Source organism: Bombina bombina, chromosome 8 (genome assembly GCF_027579735.1).
Source record: "Bombina bombina isolate aBomBom1 chromosome 8, aBomBom1.pri, whole genome shotgun sequence".
In the NCBI taxonomy this organism is placed as follows: Eukaryota; Metazoa; Chordata; class Amphibia; order Anura; family Bombinatoridae; genus Bombina; species Bombina bombina.
Window position 1 is genome coordinate 311,605,245 of NC_069506.1, and position 20,038 is coordinate 311,625,282.

Below are 20,038 nucleotides of genomic sequence, written 5' to 3' on the forward strand. Positions count from 1 at the left end.
GACACATATGGTTGTAAATGCTTCTCTGTGATCCCCTTTGTTTAGAAATAGCAGACATATATGGCTTTGGCAATGCTTTTTGGTAATTAGAAGGCTGCTAAATGCTGCTACACATCACACGTGTATTATGTCTAGCAGTGAAGGGGTTAATTAGGGGTCTTGTAGGGAACTTGCAGGGTTAATTTTTGCTTTAGTGTAGAGATCAGCCTCCCACCTGACACATCAGACCCCTTGATCCCTCCCAAACAGCTCTCTTCCCTCCCCCACCCCAGAATTGTCCCCGCCATCTTAAGTACTGGCAGAAAGTCTGCCAGTACTAAAATAAAAGGTATCTTTCATTTTTTAGCATATTTACATATGCTGCTGTGTAGGATCCCCCTTAGCCCCAAAAGTCCCTGATCCCCCCCAAACAGCTCTCTAACCCTCCCCATCTACATTATTGGGCGCCATCTTGGGTACTGGCAGCTGTCTGCCAGTACCCAGTTTACAAAAAAATATATATTTTTAATTTTTTTCCCACTTTTCTGTAGTGTAGCTTCCCCCCCCCAAAGACTAAACCCCCATCCCCTCCCAGAACACTTCAATTATTTATAATAAATATTTATTCCCCCTCTCTCCCTCTAAATTTTAACTAACTGTTCCATAGTGTAATGGTTCCCACCCACTCCCTCCCCGTGCACGCGCCCGCCCGCCTCCCCCGTGCGCGTCCGTGCGCGCCCCCTAGCTGATCCGCCCACGATCCCGCCCACCACTGCACTTAGAAATTCATCAATGGCCGCCCACCCGCCTCCCACGTCGGCTCCCACCCACCAACGATTGTGGCCACCGATGTCTGGTGCAGAGAGGGCCACAGAGTGGCTCTCTCTGCATCGGATGGGGTAAAATGTTATTGCAGAGATGCCTCGATATCGAGGCATCACTGCAATAACTGGAAAGCAGCTGGAAGTGATCAGGATCACTTCCAGCCGCTTTCAACCCCAACGTCGTACAGGGTACGTCGCTGGTCTTTAAAGACCAGTTTGTGCAAGACATACCCTGTGCGACGCGTGTCGTTAAGGGGTTAATAAAGATAAATGTTTTTATCACTAGTTTACAAACTTTACCACATCAATGGAAACTAGGCCTTTGTGAAAAAATTATAATGATTTTATAGAAGACACAATAACCAGAATAACCGTTCAAACAAAAATAACAAGAGTTGTTAAGTATAAATAGCAAAACAGAGCCAGAAAACCACTGCCCAATAAAGACACAACTTTAATACAAAAAGGAGGCAGCAACCAATAAGCATTCTCTGAATCCATATAACAACTTTCTTGATTGATGTGAACAGTTTAGCAACTGGAGTCACTTAGAAAAGTCATTGTTTTCAAAAGAAAAGCAACATTTTTGTGCATTAAAATAACATCAAATTGATCAGAAATACAGTGTAGACATTGTTAATGTTGTAAATGGCTATTCTAGCTGGAAACTATTTTTAATGAAATATCTATGTAGGCGTACAGAGGCCCATTATCAGCAACTATCTGACCTGTGTTCCAATGGCACGTTGTGTTTGCTAATCCAAGTTTATCATTTGAAAAGGCTAACTGATCATTAGAAAACCCTTTTGCAATTATGTTAGCACAACTGAAAACTGTTGTGCTGATTAAAGAAGCAATACAACTGGCCTTCATTAGACTATTTTAGTATCTGGAACATCAGCAATTTCTAGGGTCGATTATAGTCTCAAGATGGCCAGAAACAAAGAACTCTCTTCTGAAACTTGTCAGTCTATTCTTGTTTTGAGAAATGAAGGCTATTCCATTCGAGAAATTGTCAAGGAACTGAAAAACTAATACACCGCTGTGTACTACTCCCTTCACAGAACAGTACAAACTGGCTCTAGCCAGAATAGAAAAAGGAGTGGGAAGCCTTGGTGCACAACTGAGCAAGAGGACAAATACATTAAAGTATCTAATTAGAGAAAAAGATGCCTCACAGATCCTCAGCTGGTTACTTCATTAACTAGTACCCGCAAAACACCAGACTCAACGTCAACAGTGAATGGCCCTCTAGGCAGAGTTGCAAAGAAAAGGCCATGGACCGATTTATGAAGCAGTCAAGCTGCTTATTCCACGTGAGCCTTCAGGCTCACCGTAATCAGGAGTTAAGAAGCAGCGGCCATAAGACTGCTGCTCCTTAACTCGTCCTCTACCTCTGAGGCGGCGGACAGCAATCATCCCAATCGGATACGATATGGATGATTGACACCCCCTGCTAGTGGCCGATTGTCCGCGAATGTGTAGGGGGCCGTATTGCACAAGCATTTCACACTAAATGCTTGTGCAATGATAAACGCCAACAGCGTATGCAGTCAGCATTTATCGATGTCGGGCGGACATGATCCACTACAGCGGATCATGTCCGCCCGACAGTTGATAAATTGCCCCCCATATCTCAGACTGGCCAATAAAAAAGATAAGCTTAAGATGGGCAAAATAACACAGACACTAGACAGAGGAAGATTGGAAAAAAATTGTTATGGACAGACAAATCTAAGTTTGAGGTGTTGGGATCCAACATTTCTGAGATGCAGACCTAATGAAAAGATGCTGGAGGAGTGCTTGACGCCATCTGTCTGGTCTAGGAGGGCTTTGGTGGTGGTTAAGTGGGAGATTAATACAGGGTAAAAGGGATGTTAAAGAAAGAAGGCTTTAAATCTATTTTGCAACGTCATGCCATAGCCTGTGTATGGAGCTTAATTGGAGCCAATTTCCTTCTACAACTGGACAATGACCTAAAGCACAGCTCCAAAATATGCACAAAACTATTTAGATAAGTTTGAAGGACACAATTATTATTTCACTTAAAATTCATTATTTCTAACCTTGTCAATGACTATATTTCATATTCAAACTCATTTCATGTATTTTTTTCTGGAAAATAAGAACATGTCTAAGTAACCCCAGACTTTTGAATGCCAGTGTATGTTTACTGAGAACAAAAACCAATAGCAATTAATGCATTCAACACAAAAATGTATTATCTTGCTTATGGGGTTAAAATCATTTTATAAATGGGAAGAGCTTCAAATTTACACTGTTTGATGATGACTGAGCAATGCATTTTCCAGTTAAATGATTCCTGTATCAGATAATAACTATGTAAACGTCATTTTTGTCCTTGGCCAGTCCTACTTACATGTATATACTGTATACAAAAAAAAAATAATAATACCAATACATTTGTGCTGCTGTTGGCTTGTAACACTAGCTACTTGACATGTGCATTTCACTAAACAAAAGCCAAAGTTGGCTGTGGTCTGCATTTTTTGGCACTACACATATTCATAAATAAAGTGTAAAAAATACAAATCTGTGCACATCCAGATATCAGTGTGTTTGCACTTTTTAGGAATAAATCCAGCACCAAAAACCACTGTATGCTGCAAACCATGCTCATTTCCAAAAAATGTTAGTGAACAAATGCCAAAACATGTATGTCTACTAGCTACTACTTTAATCCCTTAAAAACATGAATGTAGCATGTACATCATGTGTCCTTATGGGATTTTCAGCCATGTAATAGTGTAGGTCTCACCAACAGTGGCGAGATGCGCTAATACAACATGCCTAACTCTAGGAGAGAGCCTCACTATTTAGCCTCTTAGAGTTAAAACCGAAGCCAACGTACGTAGGTTAACATTATTTAAATCTACAAACCGACAGATCTAGAGCGCAATGAAAAACAGCCAAAAATAATGTAAAATCTTCAGTAACACATTTATTGTAAAATCATATTCTACTCACAAACATAAATAGGTGAAAAGTATGGATAAAAGTAAACTTCTTGGGAACGAAATAGTACCAGAGTTCTCTGCCCTGTCTTCTCAATCGTGCAAGCCGAAGAGTGAAGTCACCACCTGGCAAAAGCGCTGAGTACTCCGCCATTTTAAAAATGATCTTTTCCCCCTTTTTTTTCTTTTGGGTTCCCCTATCTTTTAGTTTACTGGGTGCTAAATAGTTCCTTAGATTTGTATTTCTTTTAAACACCATATTATGTTTTTCATCTAAATAGTCTTTCAGTAGCAGATCCCCTTTTAATATAGACCCTTTCTAACTAATAAAAAGGAGAATCCAAAAGGAGGAGGAAAATAATCTGTTAAGTTTATCACCCAGTATGATTAAAGGGTGTCCAGAGTGAGAGGGATTTTAACCAAGTATTGGTCCATATTAAAAGAGGAACCGTTACTGAAAGAAAAAGGGGGGAAAAATATTTTTTTAAATGTTTAAAGGCACATATAAATGACGCAAAAGAAGGTGATCTGTTTTTGTATCTAAATCTACTGGAGAAGAATTTCAAGTCAAACAATTTATTATCTGTAGGAGTACATATGTGGTTGATTTATTACAATGTGGGTGTGGCCTACAATATGTAGGTCGCACAAAGCATTGTCATTAAAAGATCACGCAGCAACAAGCAGCCTTACAGCCTTTCTGCAAGCAACATATATTTAAAGATCACACAGCAACAAACAGTCTTACAGCCTTTCTGCAAGCAACATACATTTAAAGGTAATTCATCTATCTCCAATCAAGACAATGAGTGCATTTTATTCTTATATCTGTTGGGCTAATTTGGAATTGGTTTTAACATTCCTCTCTCCCCCTCTCCAAGATACACCTCCCCCCATACACATACACTTTATCAACATGAAGTTTTTACCTCTAAAACTCTTTCTCACACAGATCACACAGCAACAAGCAGCCTTACAGCCTTTCTGCACACACTAGCCCACCAATACTCCCACCACCTTCCACCCTGGTGTTTACCTTAATATATAAACACCTTCTAACAGCAATTAGGTACAGCTGTCACTAATGATCCAGGATAGAGACAATACTTTACACTCACAGCGTCTGAACTGACACTTTACCATATTCTGTTACACTTTTCCAACCCTCATTTACTCACCACACACTTCACTCACTCTGTTTATACTGCCTTATATCAAACATATTTCCCTTCTCCCTTACCTTTCGTGTCCCTTCCCTCTCCTTTAGATTGTAAGCTTGAGAGCCTTTCTACCTGCAGGGCACTTTGTATTTAAAGTGAACTACTATTGATTGTACTCAAGTGCAGGGCATTCCTCTCCTTTTGTATAACTCAATAACTGAACCTACAACTGTAATGTGCCCAAATATTGTACTTGTTTGTTTGTGTATGTAATGCATCCTTTAATGTTTATTATTACTTGTATAGGGCTGCGTAATCTGCTGGCGCTTTAAAAATACCTGATAATAATAATATAAACATCAAAAAAACATTGTTGAAACATAGTGTTCCTAAACATTTTCTTAAGAAACATAATTGTGATCCTAACTCTTTAACAATTAGTATAGAAATAGTACCCAGTGACACTAGGGGGTTGACCATTTATTGGCTTTAATACGAAGGGAAACCTTTTGGATCCACAAATTGGGATCCCTTGAACCAAAGGGGCTCAATGTGGACAATGACATTGCAACTTTTGTGTAATATATATGTATTATAGCTAGTTAGAATGATCATTTTAATCTAGGATTTCATGAATATACTAGTATTAATTATATTTCTCTCGTGATACGGAAATGTTTATTCCTTAATTTTAAATCATATATTCTTTTAAATGAAATAATCATTTTTATAAAACTTACATTTATGAAGAGAAATTTATTAAACAGGTATATCATAATAAGGAAGAAAGAAAGATTTGCATTTTTGTAGATAATGTATTAATATTTTTTATCGTTTGATGATTAATATCATATTGGCAGTTTTTAGGAGATTTTAGATTTTAGGATACAATCACTTGAATTGTATGCATTTATGAGTTGATGCAATATTTTAATGCAAACCTGAACCTATAACAGTTGACCACTAGATGTCGCCCGTACTTCATGTACATAAATTGTAAATAAAGTAACATACAGTATCCTCTTGAGAAAGTGGCCTTCCCCTTTTTTATTTTTGGGTTTCAATATCTTTCAGTTTACTACAGTAACGGAACCCCTTTTAATATGGACCCCTTCTAACTAATAAAAAGGAGAATCCAAAAGGAGGAGGAATAAAGTTTATCACCCAGTATGGTGAAAGGGTGTCTAGAGTGAGAGGGATTTTAACCAAGTATTGCTCCCTATTAAAAGGGGATCCGTTACTGAAAGAAAAAAGGGGAAGAAGGTAGTTTTTTTAAAGTTAAAAGGCACATATACAGTAAAGGCCACAAAAGAAGGTGCCCAACGTGTAAATTTGTTGATACCCAGAGATCTGTTTTTGTATCTAAATAAACTGTGGACGAATTTCAAGTCAAACAATACCTATGTGGTTTATTTGTTACAATCTGGGTGTGGCCTGCAGTATGTAGGTTGCACAAGGTGTTGCCTATATAAAAGAGTTAGTGAGCACCACGCTATCATTATTGAAACAGTGTTCTTAAACATTTTCTTAATTAAAGTCCTGCCTTTTTAACTATTAAAGGTATAGAAATAGTACCCAGTGACTCTAGAGGGGGTGACCGTTTGTTGGCTTTAAGACAAAGGGAAACCTTTTGAATCCCCAAATTGGGATCCCTAGAACCAAAGGGGCTCAATGTGGACATTAACATTGCAACTTTTGTGTAATATGCATATGTATTAGAGTTAGCTAGAATGATCATTTTAATCTAGGAATATACTAGTATTAATTATATTTCTCTTGGAGTTATGAACATTTTTCTTCCTTACTTTTAAATCATATACAGCTAGATTACGAGTTTTGAGCACTATAGGGAAATTAAAGACCGCCACAAAAGCAGCGGTATTTCATCTCCCTATAGCGCTGCTATTACAGGTTTGAAAAAACCCAGCTTGTGCGGGCAAAATGGTGGCGTTGAGCTCCATACCTCACACAAATAAAAGCAGTGTTTTGACGTGCTCGTGCACGATTTCCCCATAGACATCAATGGGGAGAGCCGGCTAAAAAAAAGCCTAACACCTGCGATCGCGGAATGAAAAGCTCCGTAAAGCAGCCCCCTTGATGTCTATGTTATGTTTAAACCTAACACCCTAACATAATAACCACATCTTAACACCCCTAATCTGCAACTACTAACATTGCCGCCACCTACATAATGTTATTAACCCCTAATCTGCCGCCCCTAATATCGCCACCACCTACATTACAGTTATTAACTCCTAATCTGCCGCCCCTAACATCGCTGCCACCTACATTACAGTTATTAACTCCTAATCTGCGGCCCCCAAAATTGCTGCCTCCAACATAAATGTATTAACCTCTAATCTGCTGGCCCTAACATCGCCGCCACCTACCTACACTTATTAGCCCCTAATCTGCTGCCCCCAATGTTGCCGCCACTATACTAAAGTTATTAACCCCTAAACCTCTGGCCTCCATCATCACTAACACTACATAAATATATTAACCCCTAAACCTAACCCTAACGTAACCCTAACCCTAACACCCCCTAACTTAAATATAATTAAAATAAATCTAAATAAAACTTCTAAGCTAGCTACAATATAACTAATAGTTATAATATTGTAGCCATCTTAGGTTTTATTTTTATTTCAAAGGTAAATTTGTATTTATTTTAACTAGGTAGACTAGTTATTAAATAGTTATTAACTATTTACTAGCTACCTAGTTAAAATAAATACAAAGTTACATGTAAAATAAAACCTAACCTGTCTTACACTAACACCTAACATTACAATAAAATAAAATAAATTAATAAAATACAATTATCTAAATAAAAAAAAAAATAAACACTAAATTACACAAAAATAATCAAAAATAAAAAAACAATTACTCCTAATCTAATAGTCCTATCAAAATAAAAAAGCCCCCCAAAATAAAAAAACCCTAGCCTACACTAAACGAGAAGTCGGTTTAGCCTGTATATTAAGATTAAAGGTGAGCAAATAGTGGTCTGAGATGGGAAATGGACGACAGGCATTATCAGAGAGAGAGCAGAGATAGAATACCAGATCAATAGAGTGTCCATCACGGTGAGTAGGGAATACGGTGAATTGTGAAAGGCGGAAGGAGTTAGTGAGTGAGAGAAGTTTAGAGGCAGCGGGGGCAGATGGGTTATCAATGGGAATGTTGAAGTTGAGTAGGTGTATTTGTAGAGAGAAAGTGAGGAAGCCAGGCAGCAAAGTTGTCAAGGAATTGGAAGTGGTCCAAGGGAGCGATAGATAACTGCCACTCTGAGAGAGAGGGGGGAGAACAGGCGAATGCAGTGGACTTCAAGGGAAGAAAAGGAGAGAGATTGAAATGGAGGAAGGTATTAATAGGATCAGGAGGGGGAGAGTAAGATCCCAACACCGCCACCATGTCTCTCATATGGCCTAGTTGTGTGGCTAAAGTTGAGACCACCGTGTGTGAGAGCAGCAATGGAAGCAGTGTCAGAGGAAGATAGTCAGGTTTCAGTAATTGCTAAAAGGTTGAAAGCGTTGGAAACAAACAGGTCGTGAGCCTTTAATTTATAACTGATGTATTACCTGACTTTACTTTATAAATTCTGCTACATCTCTTGAAATGAACCACTTAGAGAACCTCAGATGCTGGAGAGTTTTTGGACTGAAACAAAGCTTTCCACAACAATCTCTAAAACCTTTATGAGAGCCATCTCTATCAATTGATTTAAATGTTACCTATAGACTTTTTTATGTACTTCAGAAACAAAAGAACTATAATAGAAGTCATCAGATATGGAATAATGAGAGTCATCTATGTTATCAGTATCTGGTTTTGTCTGGGGTTAACTGCATAGAATTCCAATCCAAAAAAATTCCACAGCACCAAGGATATTATCACAGCCTTTATTGGAACATATAGGTCTAGGATATCACTGGCGACGTTTTGGGTTAATTCCCCTTAATCATGCCATATAGATACACCTGAATCAGTGCTTTAAATACACACCCATTTACCAAGAATTACAAACTATCACCAAACCATATATCACCTATAATACTATTAACATCTTTACACAGTGTAACCTAGTGGTGATTGAATAAAATACAGTTTTCATTAAGTTACATTTAAAATAATAATGCTCTATACCAGGGGTCAGTAACCTTGGCACCCCAGATGTTTTGGAACTACATTTCCCATGATGCTAGACACCCTTTAGGCTGGCTGAGTATCATGGGAAATCTAGTTCCGAAACATCTGGGGTGCCAAGGTTTCTGACCCCTGCTTTATACAACAGAATTTATCAACATTACATCAGACAACTGAACTGCACTAAACTACATACACCTGTAATTATTTATTGCAAAAATACTGTCATGTCTCTTTCTTTCTTTAAACCTTTATGAATTATTGGAACAACTGGTCTATAATAGGCTAACTTAATTTCTCACAATTAACTTCTTACTTGATCCACTACAATCTGGTTTCCGCCCTAAACACTCAACAGAAACCGCTCTTACTAAAGTAACAAATTACCTTTTATCAGCTAAAGCAAAAGGCCACTACTCCTTATTAATTCTTCTTGACCTGTCCGCAGCTTTTGACACATTTGACCATCCTCTCCTTCTTCCTATATTATATAAATCCTATATTCATTTGGCAACCCGAGACACAGCCCGCTCCTGGTTTGCCTCATATCTCTAAAAACGGTCAAAAGCTACTTCTTATCCCCCCCCCCCCCCTCTTCGAGACATCCAACACCTGACATTTCTCTGATGGTAGGAGACTCTATTCTCAACATCTCACCCCAGGTCCACGGTCTTGGGGTCACACTTGACTCAGAACTCACATTCAACCCACATATACAAGCGTTTACCAAATCTAATCGTGCACACCTACGCAACATTACCAGAATTTGTCCCTGCCTTACTCAAAAACTACAAAAATACTAGTTAATTCCCTTATTTTGTCATGCATTAATTATTGCAATCTATTTCTAAATGGCCTTCCAAAACACCCCCTCTCCTCCCTCCAATCTATTATGAATGCTTCAGCTAGACTTATCCACCTAAATCGCCGATCTACATTAACTGCTCTACTCTGCCAGTCTCTACACTGGCTCCTCATACATTCCAGAATACAATTTAAAGTATTAACCCTAAATTACAAAGCACTCAACAGTCTAACTCCCAACTACATTTCCTCTCTCATCTCCAAATATTCCCCATCCCGTCCTCTTCGATCAACCTCTGACCTACATCTCTCTACTCCTGTTATCTCTACATCCCACTCCCATCTCCAAGACTTCTCAGGTGCTGCTCCTGTCCTCTGGAACTCTCTACCCCACTCCATAAGACTGTCTCCAACCTTGTATAGCTTCAGACGCTCCTTGAAAACTCACCTATTCAGAGAGGCTTACCATCTCTCCTTCATCTCTCATCCTAACCAAAATAATAATTTAACTGCCTGACTCACTGCTCCAACTACAATCCATGTGACAAGCTACCCCAACCTTATGTCTCTGCACCCTAAACCTGTAGACTGTGAGCTCTCCGGAGCAGGGCCCTCTTCCTCCTGTACTAGATTTGTTTAGTTTGTTATGTTTTGTATTTTATCGCAAATCCTTGTCATTGTATACCCCTATCTTTGTACCAAGCGCTACGGAATTTTGTGGCGCTATATAAATAAATGATAATAATAATAATAATAGTGTCCAGTTTACATATCCAGAATACCTCTCTTTGTTTTAACAAAATGTCCTAATTACCTCCCCTTCTTGGTCTGTTCACACTTTCTATAATCAAGATTCTTTTTATGTACAGAAGCAAGGTAGATTATTGTAGGCTAGGGGGTGTTTTTATTTTGGGGGGAGGGCTTTTTTATTTTTATAGGACTATTAGATTAGGTGTAATTGTTTTTATTTTTGATAATTCCGTTTATTATTTTTTGTAAGCTTAGGGGCATATTTATCAAGTTCCGTATGGAGCTTGATGCCCTGTGTTTCTGGCGAACCTTCAGGCTCGCCGGAAACACAAGTTATGAAGCAGGGGTCTAAAAGCCGCTGCTCCATAACCTGTCCGCCTGCTCTGAGGCGGCAGACAGACATCGCCAGAAAACAACCCGATCGAATATGATCGGGTTGATTGACACCCCCTGTTAGCTGCCGATTGGCTGCAAATCTGCATGGGGCGGCATTGCACCAGCAATTCACAAGAACTGCTGGTGCAATGATAAATGCCGACAGCGAATGCTGTCGGCATTTATCAGATCATGTCCGCTCGCAAAATAATTCGGCCCCCTAGTGTTTTTTATTTTTCGGAATTTAGTGTTTATTATTTTTTGTAATTTTAGATTTTTTAATTTTTTACGTAGTGTTAGGTTTTTTAAAATTGTAATTTAGATTTTTTAATTGGTAGTATTTTTTTATTTTATTGGAATAGTAATGTTAGTTTAATTTATAGTTTAATGTTAGGTTTATTTTTTTTTTACAGGTAAGTTTTTATTTATTTAAATATGGTTATATTGTAATTTTAATTTAAAGTTAGGGGGGTGTTAGGTTTAGGGTTTATTAGTTTAATTTAGTGTTTTGCGATGTGGGGGGCTGGCGGTTTAGGGGTTAATAGGTTTATTTAGCGGCGGCGATGTGAGAGGATGGAGGTTTAGGGGTTAATAGGTTTATTTAGTGGCGGCGATGTGGGACGCCGGAGGTTTAAGGGTTAATAGGTTTATTTAGTGGTGGCGATGTGGGAGGCCCGAGGTTTAGGGGTTAATAATTTATTAAAGTGGCAGCGGTGTAGGAGGCTGGAGGTTTAGGGGTTAATAACTTTATTATATGTCGGGAAGCGGAGAAAGGAAATTTATGCTTACCTGATAAATTGATTTCTTCTATTATACGACAAGTCCACGGATTCATCCTTTACTTATGGAATATTATCCTCCTGCTAACAGGAAGTGGCAAAGAGCACCACAGCAGAGCTGTCTATATAGCTCCTCCCTTGACTCAACCCCCCAGTCATTCGACTAAAGGTATAGGAAGAAAAAGGAGAAACTAAAAGGTGCAGAGCTGACTGAAGTTTTAAACCAAAAAATATAATCTGTCTTAAATTGACAGGGCGGGCCATGGACTCGTCGTATCTTAGAAGAAATCAATTTATCAGGTACGCATACATTTCCTTTTCTTCTATAAGATACGACGAGTCCACGGATTCATCCTTTACTTTAAACAGAAGGCACCACTGCTTGAAGAACTTTTCTCCCAAAAATAGCCTCCAAAGAAGCAAAAGTATCAAATTTGTAAAATTTGGAAAAGGTATGAAGGGAAGACCAAGTCGCAGCCTTACAAATCTGTTTAACAGAAGCATCGTTTTTAAAAGCCCATGTGGAAGCCACCGCTCTAGTGGAATGAGCTGTAATTTTTTCAGGAGGCTGCTGTCCAGCAGTCTCGTATGCCAAACAGATGATGCTTTTCAGCCAAAAAGAAAGAGAGGTAGCTGTAGCTTTTTGACCTCTACGTTTTCCCGAATAGACAACAAACAGAGAAGATGTTTGACGGAAATCCTTGGTCGCTTGCAAGTAAAACCTCAAGGCACAAACCACGTCCAAATTATGTAACAGACGCTCCTTCTTAGAAGAAGGGTTAGGACACAGAGAAGGAACAACAATTTCCTGATTAATATTCTTATTTGAAACAACCTTAGGAAGGAATCCAGGTTTAGTACGCAAAACCACCTTATCAGAATGGAATATAAGATAAGGCGAGTCGCATTGTAATGCAGATAGCTCAGAAACTCTTCGAGCAGAAGAGATAGCTACTAAAAACAGAACATTCCAAGATAGAAGTTTAATATCTATGGAATACATAGGTTCAAACGGAAACCCTTGAAGAACATTCAAAACTAAATTCAAACTCCATGGCGCAGCAACAGGTTTAAACACAGGCTTAATTCTAACCAAAGCCTGACAAAACGACTGAACGTCTGGGACATCTGCCAGACGCTTGTGTAGTAAGATTGACAAAGCAGAAATCTGTCCCTTTAAGGAACTAGCTGATAACCCCTTCTCCAATCCTTCTTGGAGAAAGGACAAAATCCTACGAATCCTGATCTTACTCCATGAGTAGCCTTTGGATTCGCACCAATAAAGATATTTACGCCATATCTTATGATAAATTTTCCTATTGACAGGCTTTCGAGCCTGAATCAAGGTATCAATGACCGACTCAGAGAATCCCCGCTTAGATAAAATCAATCGTTCAATCTCCAAGCAGTCAGCCGCAGAGAAACTAGATTTGGATGTTGGAACGGACCCTGAATGAGAATGTCCTGTCTCAGAGACAGTTTCCACGGTGGCAGAGATGACATTTCCACCAGGTCTGCAAACCAAGTCCTGCGTGGCCACGCAGACGCTATCAAGATTACCGAAGCCCTCTCCTGTTTGATTTTGGCAATCAGACGAGGTAGGAGAGGAAAAGGAGGAAACACATAAGGCAGGTTGAATGACCACGGTACTGCTAGAGCATCTATCAGTACTGCTTGAGGATCCCTTGATCTGGACCCGTAACAAGGAAGTTTGGCATTCTGACGAGATGCTATCAGATACTATTCTGATGTGCCCCATTGATGTATCAATTGTGCAAACACCTCCCGATGGAGCTCCCACTCCCCCGGATGAAAAGTCTGACGACTTAGAAAATCCAGGAGTGGAGAACTGGGAAGCGGGATATAGATTGCTGATAGATGGCAAGAGAGAGTCTCTGCCCATCAAATTATTATGGAAACCTCTATCATCGCTAGAGAACTCTTTGTTCCCCCTTGATGGTTGATGTATGCTTCAGTCATGATATTGTCCGACTGGAATCTTATGAATTTGGCCGAAGCCAGCTGAGGCCACGCCTGAAGCGCGTTGAATATCGCTCTCAGTTCTAGAATATTTATTGGAAGTAGGGCCTCCTCCTGAGTCCACACACCCTGAGCCTTCAGGGAATTCCAGACTGCACCCCAGCCCAAGAGGCTGGCGTCCGTCGTCACTATGACCCATGCTGGCCTGCGGAAGCACATTCCCTGGGACAGATGATCCTGTGACAACCTCCAAAGAAGAGAGTCTCTAGTCTCTAGATCCAGATTTATCCGCGGAGATAAATCCGCATAATCCCCATTCCACTGTCTGAGCATGCACAGTTGCAGTGGTCTGAGATGCAAGCGAGCAAACGGAACTATGTCCATTGCCGCTACCATTAGTCCAATTACCTCCATACACTGAGCCACTGACGGCCGAGGAATGGAATGAAGTGCTCGGCAAGTGGTTAAGATCTTTGATTTTCTGACCTCCGTCAAAAAAAATTTCATGTCTACCAAGTCTATCAGAGTTCCTAGGAATGGAACTCTTGTCAGAGGAACAAGTGAACTCTTTTTTATGTTCACCTTCCACCCGTGAGATCTTAGAAAAGCCAACACGATTTCCGTGTGAGATTTGGCTAGATGGCAAGTTGACGCCTGAATCAAAATATTGTCCTGATAGGGTGCCACTGTCTTAGAACCGCCAGAAGGGACCCTAGCACCTTTGTGAAAATTCTGGGAGCTGTGGCCAACCCGAAAGGAAGGGCCACAAACTGGTAATGTTTGTCCAGGAAGGCGAACCTGAGGAACTGGTGATGATCTTTGTGGATAGGAATGTGAAGATACGCATCCTTCAAATCCACGGTGGTCATATATTGACCCTCCTGGATCATTGGTAAAATTGTCCGAATGGTCTCCATCTTGAAGGATGGGACTCAGAGAAATTTGCTTAGAGTTTTGAGATCTAAAATCGGTCTGAAGGTTCCCTCTTTTTTGGGAACCACAAACAGATTGGAGTAAAACCCCTGCCCCTGTTCTACTTTTGGAACTGGGCAGATTACACCCATGGTATATAGGTCTTCTTCACAGCGTAAGAACGCCTCTCTTTTTGTCTGGTTTACAGACAAACGTGAAAGATGAAATCTCCCCCTTGGGAGAGAATCTTTGAATTCTAGACGATATCCCTGGGTCACGATTTCTAATGCCCAGAAATTTTGAACGTCTCTTGCTCAAGCCTGATCGAAGAGAGAAAGTCTGCCCCCTACTAGATCCGGTCCCGGATCAAGGGCTGCCCCTTCATGCTGTCTTGGTAGCAGCAGCGGGCTTCTTGGCCTGTTTACCTTTATTCCAGGTCTGGTTAGGTCTCCAGACTGACTTGGATTGAGCAAAATTCCCCTCCTGCTTTGTGGCAGAGGAGGAAGTAGAGGGTCCACCTTTAAAGTTTCGAAAGGAACGAAAATTATTTTGTTTGGCCCTCATTTTATTCGTCTTGTCCTGAGGAAGGGCATGGCCTTTACCTCCAGTAATGTCGGAAATGATCTCCTTCAGTTCAGGCCCGAATAGGGTCTTACCTTTGAAAGGAATAGCTAACAGCTTAGATTTTGATGACACATCAGCCGACCAGGACTTAAGCCATAACGCTCTACGCGCTAAAATGGCAAAGCCTGCATTCTTTGCCGCTAATTTAGCCATTTGAAAAGCGGCATCTGTAATAAAAGAATTAGCTAGCTTGAGAGCCCTAATTCTATCCAAAATATCATCTAATGGGGCCTCAACCATAAGAGACTCCTCTAGATCCTCAAACCAAAAAGCTGCTGAAGTAGTTACCGGAACAATGCACGCTATAGGTTGTAGAAGAAAACCCTGATGAATAAACAATTTCTTTAGAAGACCCTCTAATTTTTTATCCATAGGATCTTTGAAAGCACAACTGTCCTCAATAGGTATAGTTGTACGCTTAGCCAGGGTAGAAATAGCTCCCTCCACCTTAGGGACCGTCTGCCACAAATCTCGAATGGTGTCAGATATGGGAAACATTTTCTTAAAAGTAGGAGGGGGAGAGAACAGAATGCCTGGTCTATCCCACTCCTTAGTAACAATGTCCAAAATCCTCTTAGGGACTGGAAAAACATTAGTGTAAGTAGGGACCTCTAGATATTTATCCATTTTACACAATTTCTCTGGTGGTATTACTATAGGGTCACAATCATCCAGAGTCGCTAAAACCTCCCTGAGTAACAAGCGGAGGTGTTCAAGCTTAAACTTAAAGGTCGTCATATCTCCCTCAGACAGCAATTCCCCCACCCCCAAATCAGAACACTGTGAGGGTACATCGGAGATGGCCAATAAAGCATCAGAGGGCTCAGCATTTACTCTAATACCGGACCTACTGCGCTTACCCTGCAAACCAGGCAGTTTAGATAATACCTATGTAAGGGTAGTAGACATAACTGCAGCCATATCTTGCAGGGTGAAAGAATTAGACGCACTAGAAGTACTTGGCGTCGATTGGGCGGGCGTTAAAGGTTGTGAAACTTGGGGAGAAGTAGATGGCATAACCTGATTCTCTTCTGACTGAGAATCATCCTGAGACATACTTTTATCAGCTAAAATATGTTCTTTGCAATGTAAGGCCCTTTCAGTACATGAGGGACACATTTTAAGTGGGGGTTCCACAATGGCTTCTAAACACATGGAACATTGGCTTTCCTCAATGTCAGACATGTTAAAACAGGCTAGTAATGACCACAAACAGACTTGAAAACACTTTATTTTGTGAAAAAAATAACAATCTGAAAAAACGGTACTGCGCCTTTAAGAGAAAAAAAGCATACCATTTTTCCAAAACTGCTTTAAAACGATAAAAATATCACAGTTTTATGATAAATGCATTCCAACTTGTCAGCTAAGTTTGCCCCACAAGGAAAGGAATACTTAACCCTTAAGACCAAAAAACATTGTGCTAAAAAACGTTAAATTCAAACAAAAACACCCTCTGCACCTCGCCACAGCCCTGCTGTGGCGCCTACCTGCCCTCAGGGGATTAACCCTTCGATTAGGCCCAAACTGTCCTTGAAAGGCCCACCAGAGTTGGAGCTTGCTGCTTGTCTGGGAAAAACAACTGCGCAACTGAGACGCGAAAATAGGCCCCGTCCATCTCACTCGATGTCTCACAGCCTAAAATAACCGCACCAGAGCGGTCTAAAACCTAGCCATGTGGGTTCATATACCCATTTAGTGAAGCCATGTGTACCCTCCATTCTTAAAATAAAGTAAAAACGTTTACCACAAAAAACGTTATCTTTAACTCCCAACATAAACGTTTGCCCACAAACATCATATCATCAGTGTCAACCATTTTTTATAGCCCAATATACAGGTCCAGTAATACCCCTCTCTATGCATTAGGATTACTGCTTACCCTTTCCCTCATGGGGATACTGTCAGCCAATTCTGAAATAACACAGTCTCTCCAGAAAAAAATTACTGAACACACCTCAATGCTTGTAGCATGAAAACCGTTCCTCACACTGAAGTTTCTTAAGTACAGCCATTCTGTGGGAACTACTCTGGATCTTAGTAACAACTGCTAAGATCATCAGTCTCCAGGCAGAAGTCGTCATCCATCTGCTGCCTGGGAAAAAATAGCACTCACCGGTACCATTAAAAATAAAAAAAGTCTTGCTTGAAGAAAATAAAAACTAATATTTGATCACCTTTCACTTTACCCTTCCTATTACTTAGAGTAGGCAAAGAGAATGACTGGGGGGTGGAGTCAAGGGAGGAGCTATATAGACAGCTCTGCTGTGGTGCTCTTTGCCACTTCCTGTTAGCAGGAGGATAATATCCCACAAGGATGAATCCGTGGACTTGTCGTATCTTATAGAAGAAATTAGGGGTTAATACGTTTTAAATAGTGTTTGCAATGCAGGAGAGCAGCGGTTTAGGGGTTAATATATTTAAATAGTGTTGGCGATGTGGGTGAGCGTCAGATTAGGGGTTATTAGGTTTATTTAATAGTCGCGATGTGGGTGGGCAGCAGATTAGGGGTTAATAAATTTAATATAGTGTTTGCGGTGCAGGAGGGCAGCGGTTTAGGGGTTAATAGGTAGTTTATGGGTGTTAGTGTACTTTGTAACAGTTTAGTTATGAGTTTTGTGAAACATTTTTGTTTCACAAAATCCTTAACTTCTGGTCTCAGGTGGCGGTATGGATCGTGTCGGTATAGGCTTTAACGCAAGCATTTTAGCCGGAACACACAAGCTGTAATACCGGCGCTATGAAAATCCCACACAAAAACATCATTTTTTGAGTGCGGAATAAACGTTGCAATACAGGCTAAAATGCTTGCGGTACAGCTATACCGACACGACTAGTAATATGCGTTACTGGCCATTACGCTGGAATGGCAATTTTTTCAGCGTTAAAAGCCATAAAGCAACACTTGTAATCTAGCCGCAAGTGTTTTTTTCTGTTATATATATTAGAGGTTTTTTGGGAGATATTCCTCTTGAAGAGAGTTATAGATTTTATTTGTGACCAATGCACTTTTGATATATCTTAGACTAAGATAGCATGTTCTTTAAACATATCTCTATCTTTAGATATATCTGTTTTTTTACATCAAGGCAATACAAACATATTTTGGATAGTTCTATGGTATCTTTAGTATGAAAAAATATAAGACTACATTTTGATGACCCAACTGGTTCTTTGTTTAAAATCAACCATTACATTTTGTTCCACAGTTTTATTCCTGTAGTGCACAGTCCAACTCAGCACCATGTTTGCTTGAACATCTTAAACTCTAAGATATCTAAAACAGCTGCATTGCAATCTACTATAGTTTTAATGGGAGACAGCTGTTTAAGATGAGGCAATGTCTAGTGTAAGTGCTAAAGAGTTAAACACCCACCTTTCTTTTTCTTAAGCTTGCGTTTTCGTTGCCTGTTCACCACACAAGCTGCCAATGTACTGAACAGGACAGCAGCAGCCAAAAAGCAGATAGTAGCAACAATACCAGCAAGCACTGGCCGAGCAAAGCCTTCATCGCTTAGGTCCGGGGAGGGGAAGGCATCTAAAAATAATCAGAAAACTTATTTAGTTCATTACATTGTACCAAGATATCCATGTTAGAAGATAAGGCATGCTCATTATAAAAACCCAAAGCCTATCAGACAAAGCATGTTTATTACAGAAAATCAAAGCCTCATGGAAAGATACATGGGCCCCAATTTATCAAAGGTCTTGTGGACCTGATCCGATACTGCGGATCAGGTCCGCAAGACCTCGCTAAATGCGGAGAGCAATACGCTCTCCGCATTTAACATTGCACCAGCAGCTCAGAGCAGGCGGACAGGGTTATGAAGCAGCGGTCTTTAGGCCCCGTACGGAGCTTGATAAATGGGCCTGATGGTCTCTATCAAGAAGACAAACACCATCATGGGAGCCATGTTCTTTACAGAGAACACAATATCAGCTTGGGAAAGAAAGGCAAGTTCTGTAGAAAATTCCAAATCCAGTCAAGGGAATTGGAAGTATGTTCATTACAGTGCACCAAAATATCACCATGGTAATGTAACCTATTGACAACACAACGACCATTATCAAAAGAGGAAACATTAAAGGGAACCAAAATCATGAGAAGATGAGAAGTAGAAACATTTCTACAAAAGAGAAACCAAACACCCATAGGACCAAGAAACAGGCAAAAACCTCACTGTACATCCTAACAAATGGGATAAGTGCAAAGATGTTCACTATCATAAATCCAAATATCAATATAAGAAGACAGAGCTATCGAAAATCCAAACATCAACACAGGAAGATTGTACATATTCATTATAGAAAGACAAAACATAAATATGTGATGGGGAAGCATATTCATTATCATGACCCCAAACACTAGAGGAACAATAAAAGTAGAATTTCATTGGCAGCACAAACACTATCATTGGAAGAGAAGAAATTTATATGGCTGAGAACCCAAATATAAACATGGAAAATGAAGCATATCCCATGCAAACAACATAGACCTTAGATGCCAACATGAGAAGAAAGGAAGAATGTTCTCCATCATGAACCCAAACATCCCAATGAAAAGAAAGGAAGGACATTTATTATAAAGAACCTACATTCTAGAGGCTTTAAATAGTATTTAATTCATTATTTTAAAGTCTCATGTGCAGATCATGGACCAGATGCAGTGTTGTAAGTCAACACATAATCATAGCCTAATCTATATATATATGCACATACATACACAC

General features: G+C 39.9%; 1 protein-coding gene across 1 annotated transcript in view; it reads right to left on the reverse strand.

Moving 5' to 3' along the window:
* Positions 1 to 20,038, reverse strand: part of IGSF9B (immunoglobulin superfamily member 9B) — a 257,520-nt gene that overhangs the window by 94,139 nt on the left and 143,343 nt on the right. The window contains exon 16 of the mRNA XM_053691163.1: positions 18,688 to 18,849. Coding sequence (XP_053547138.1) covers positions 18,688 to 18,849 — 162 coding nt within the window. The remainder of the gene's footprint in view (positions 1 to 18,687; positions 18,850 to 20,038) is intronic.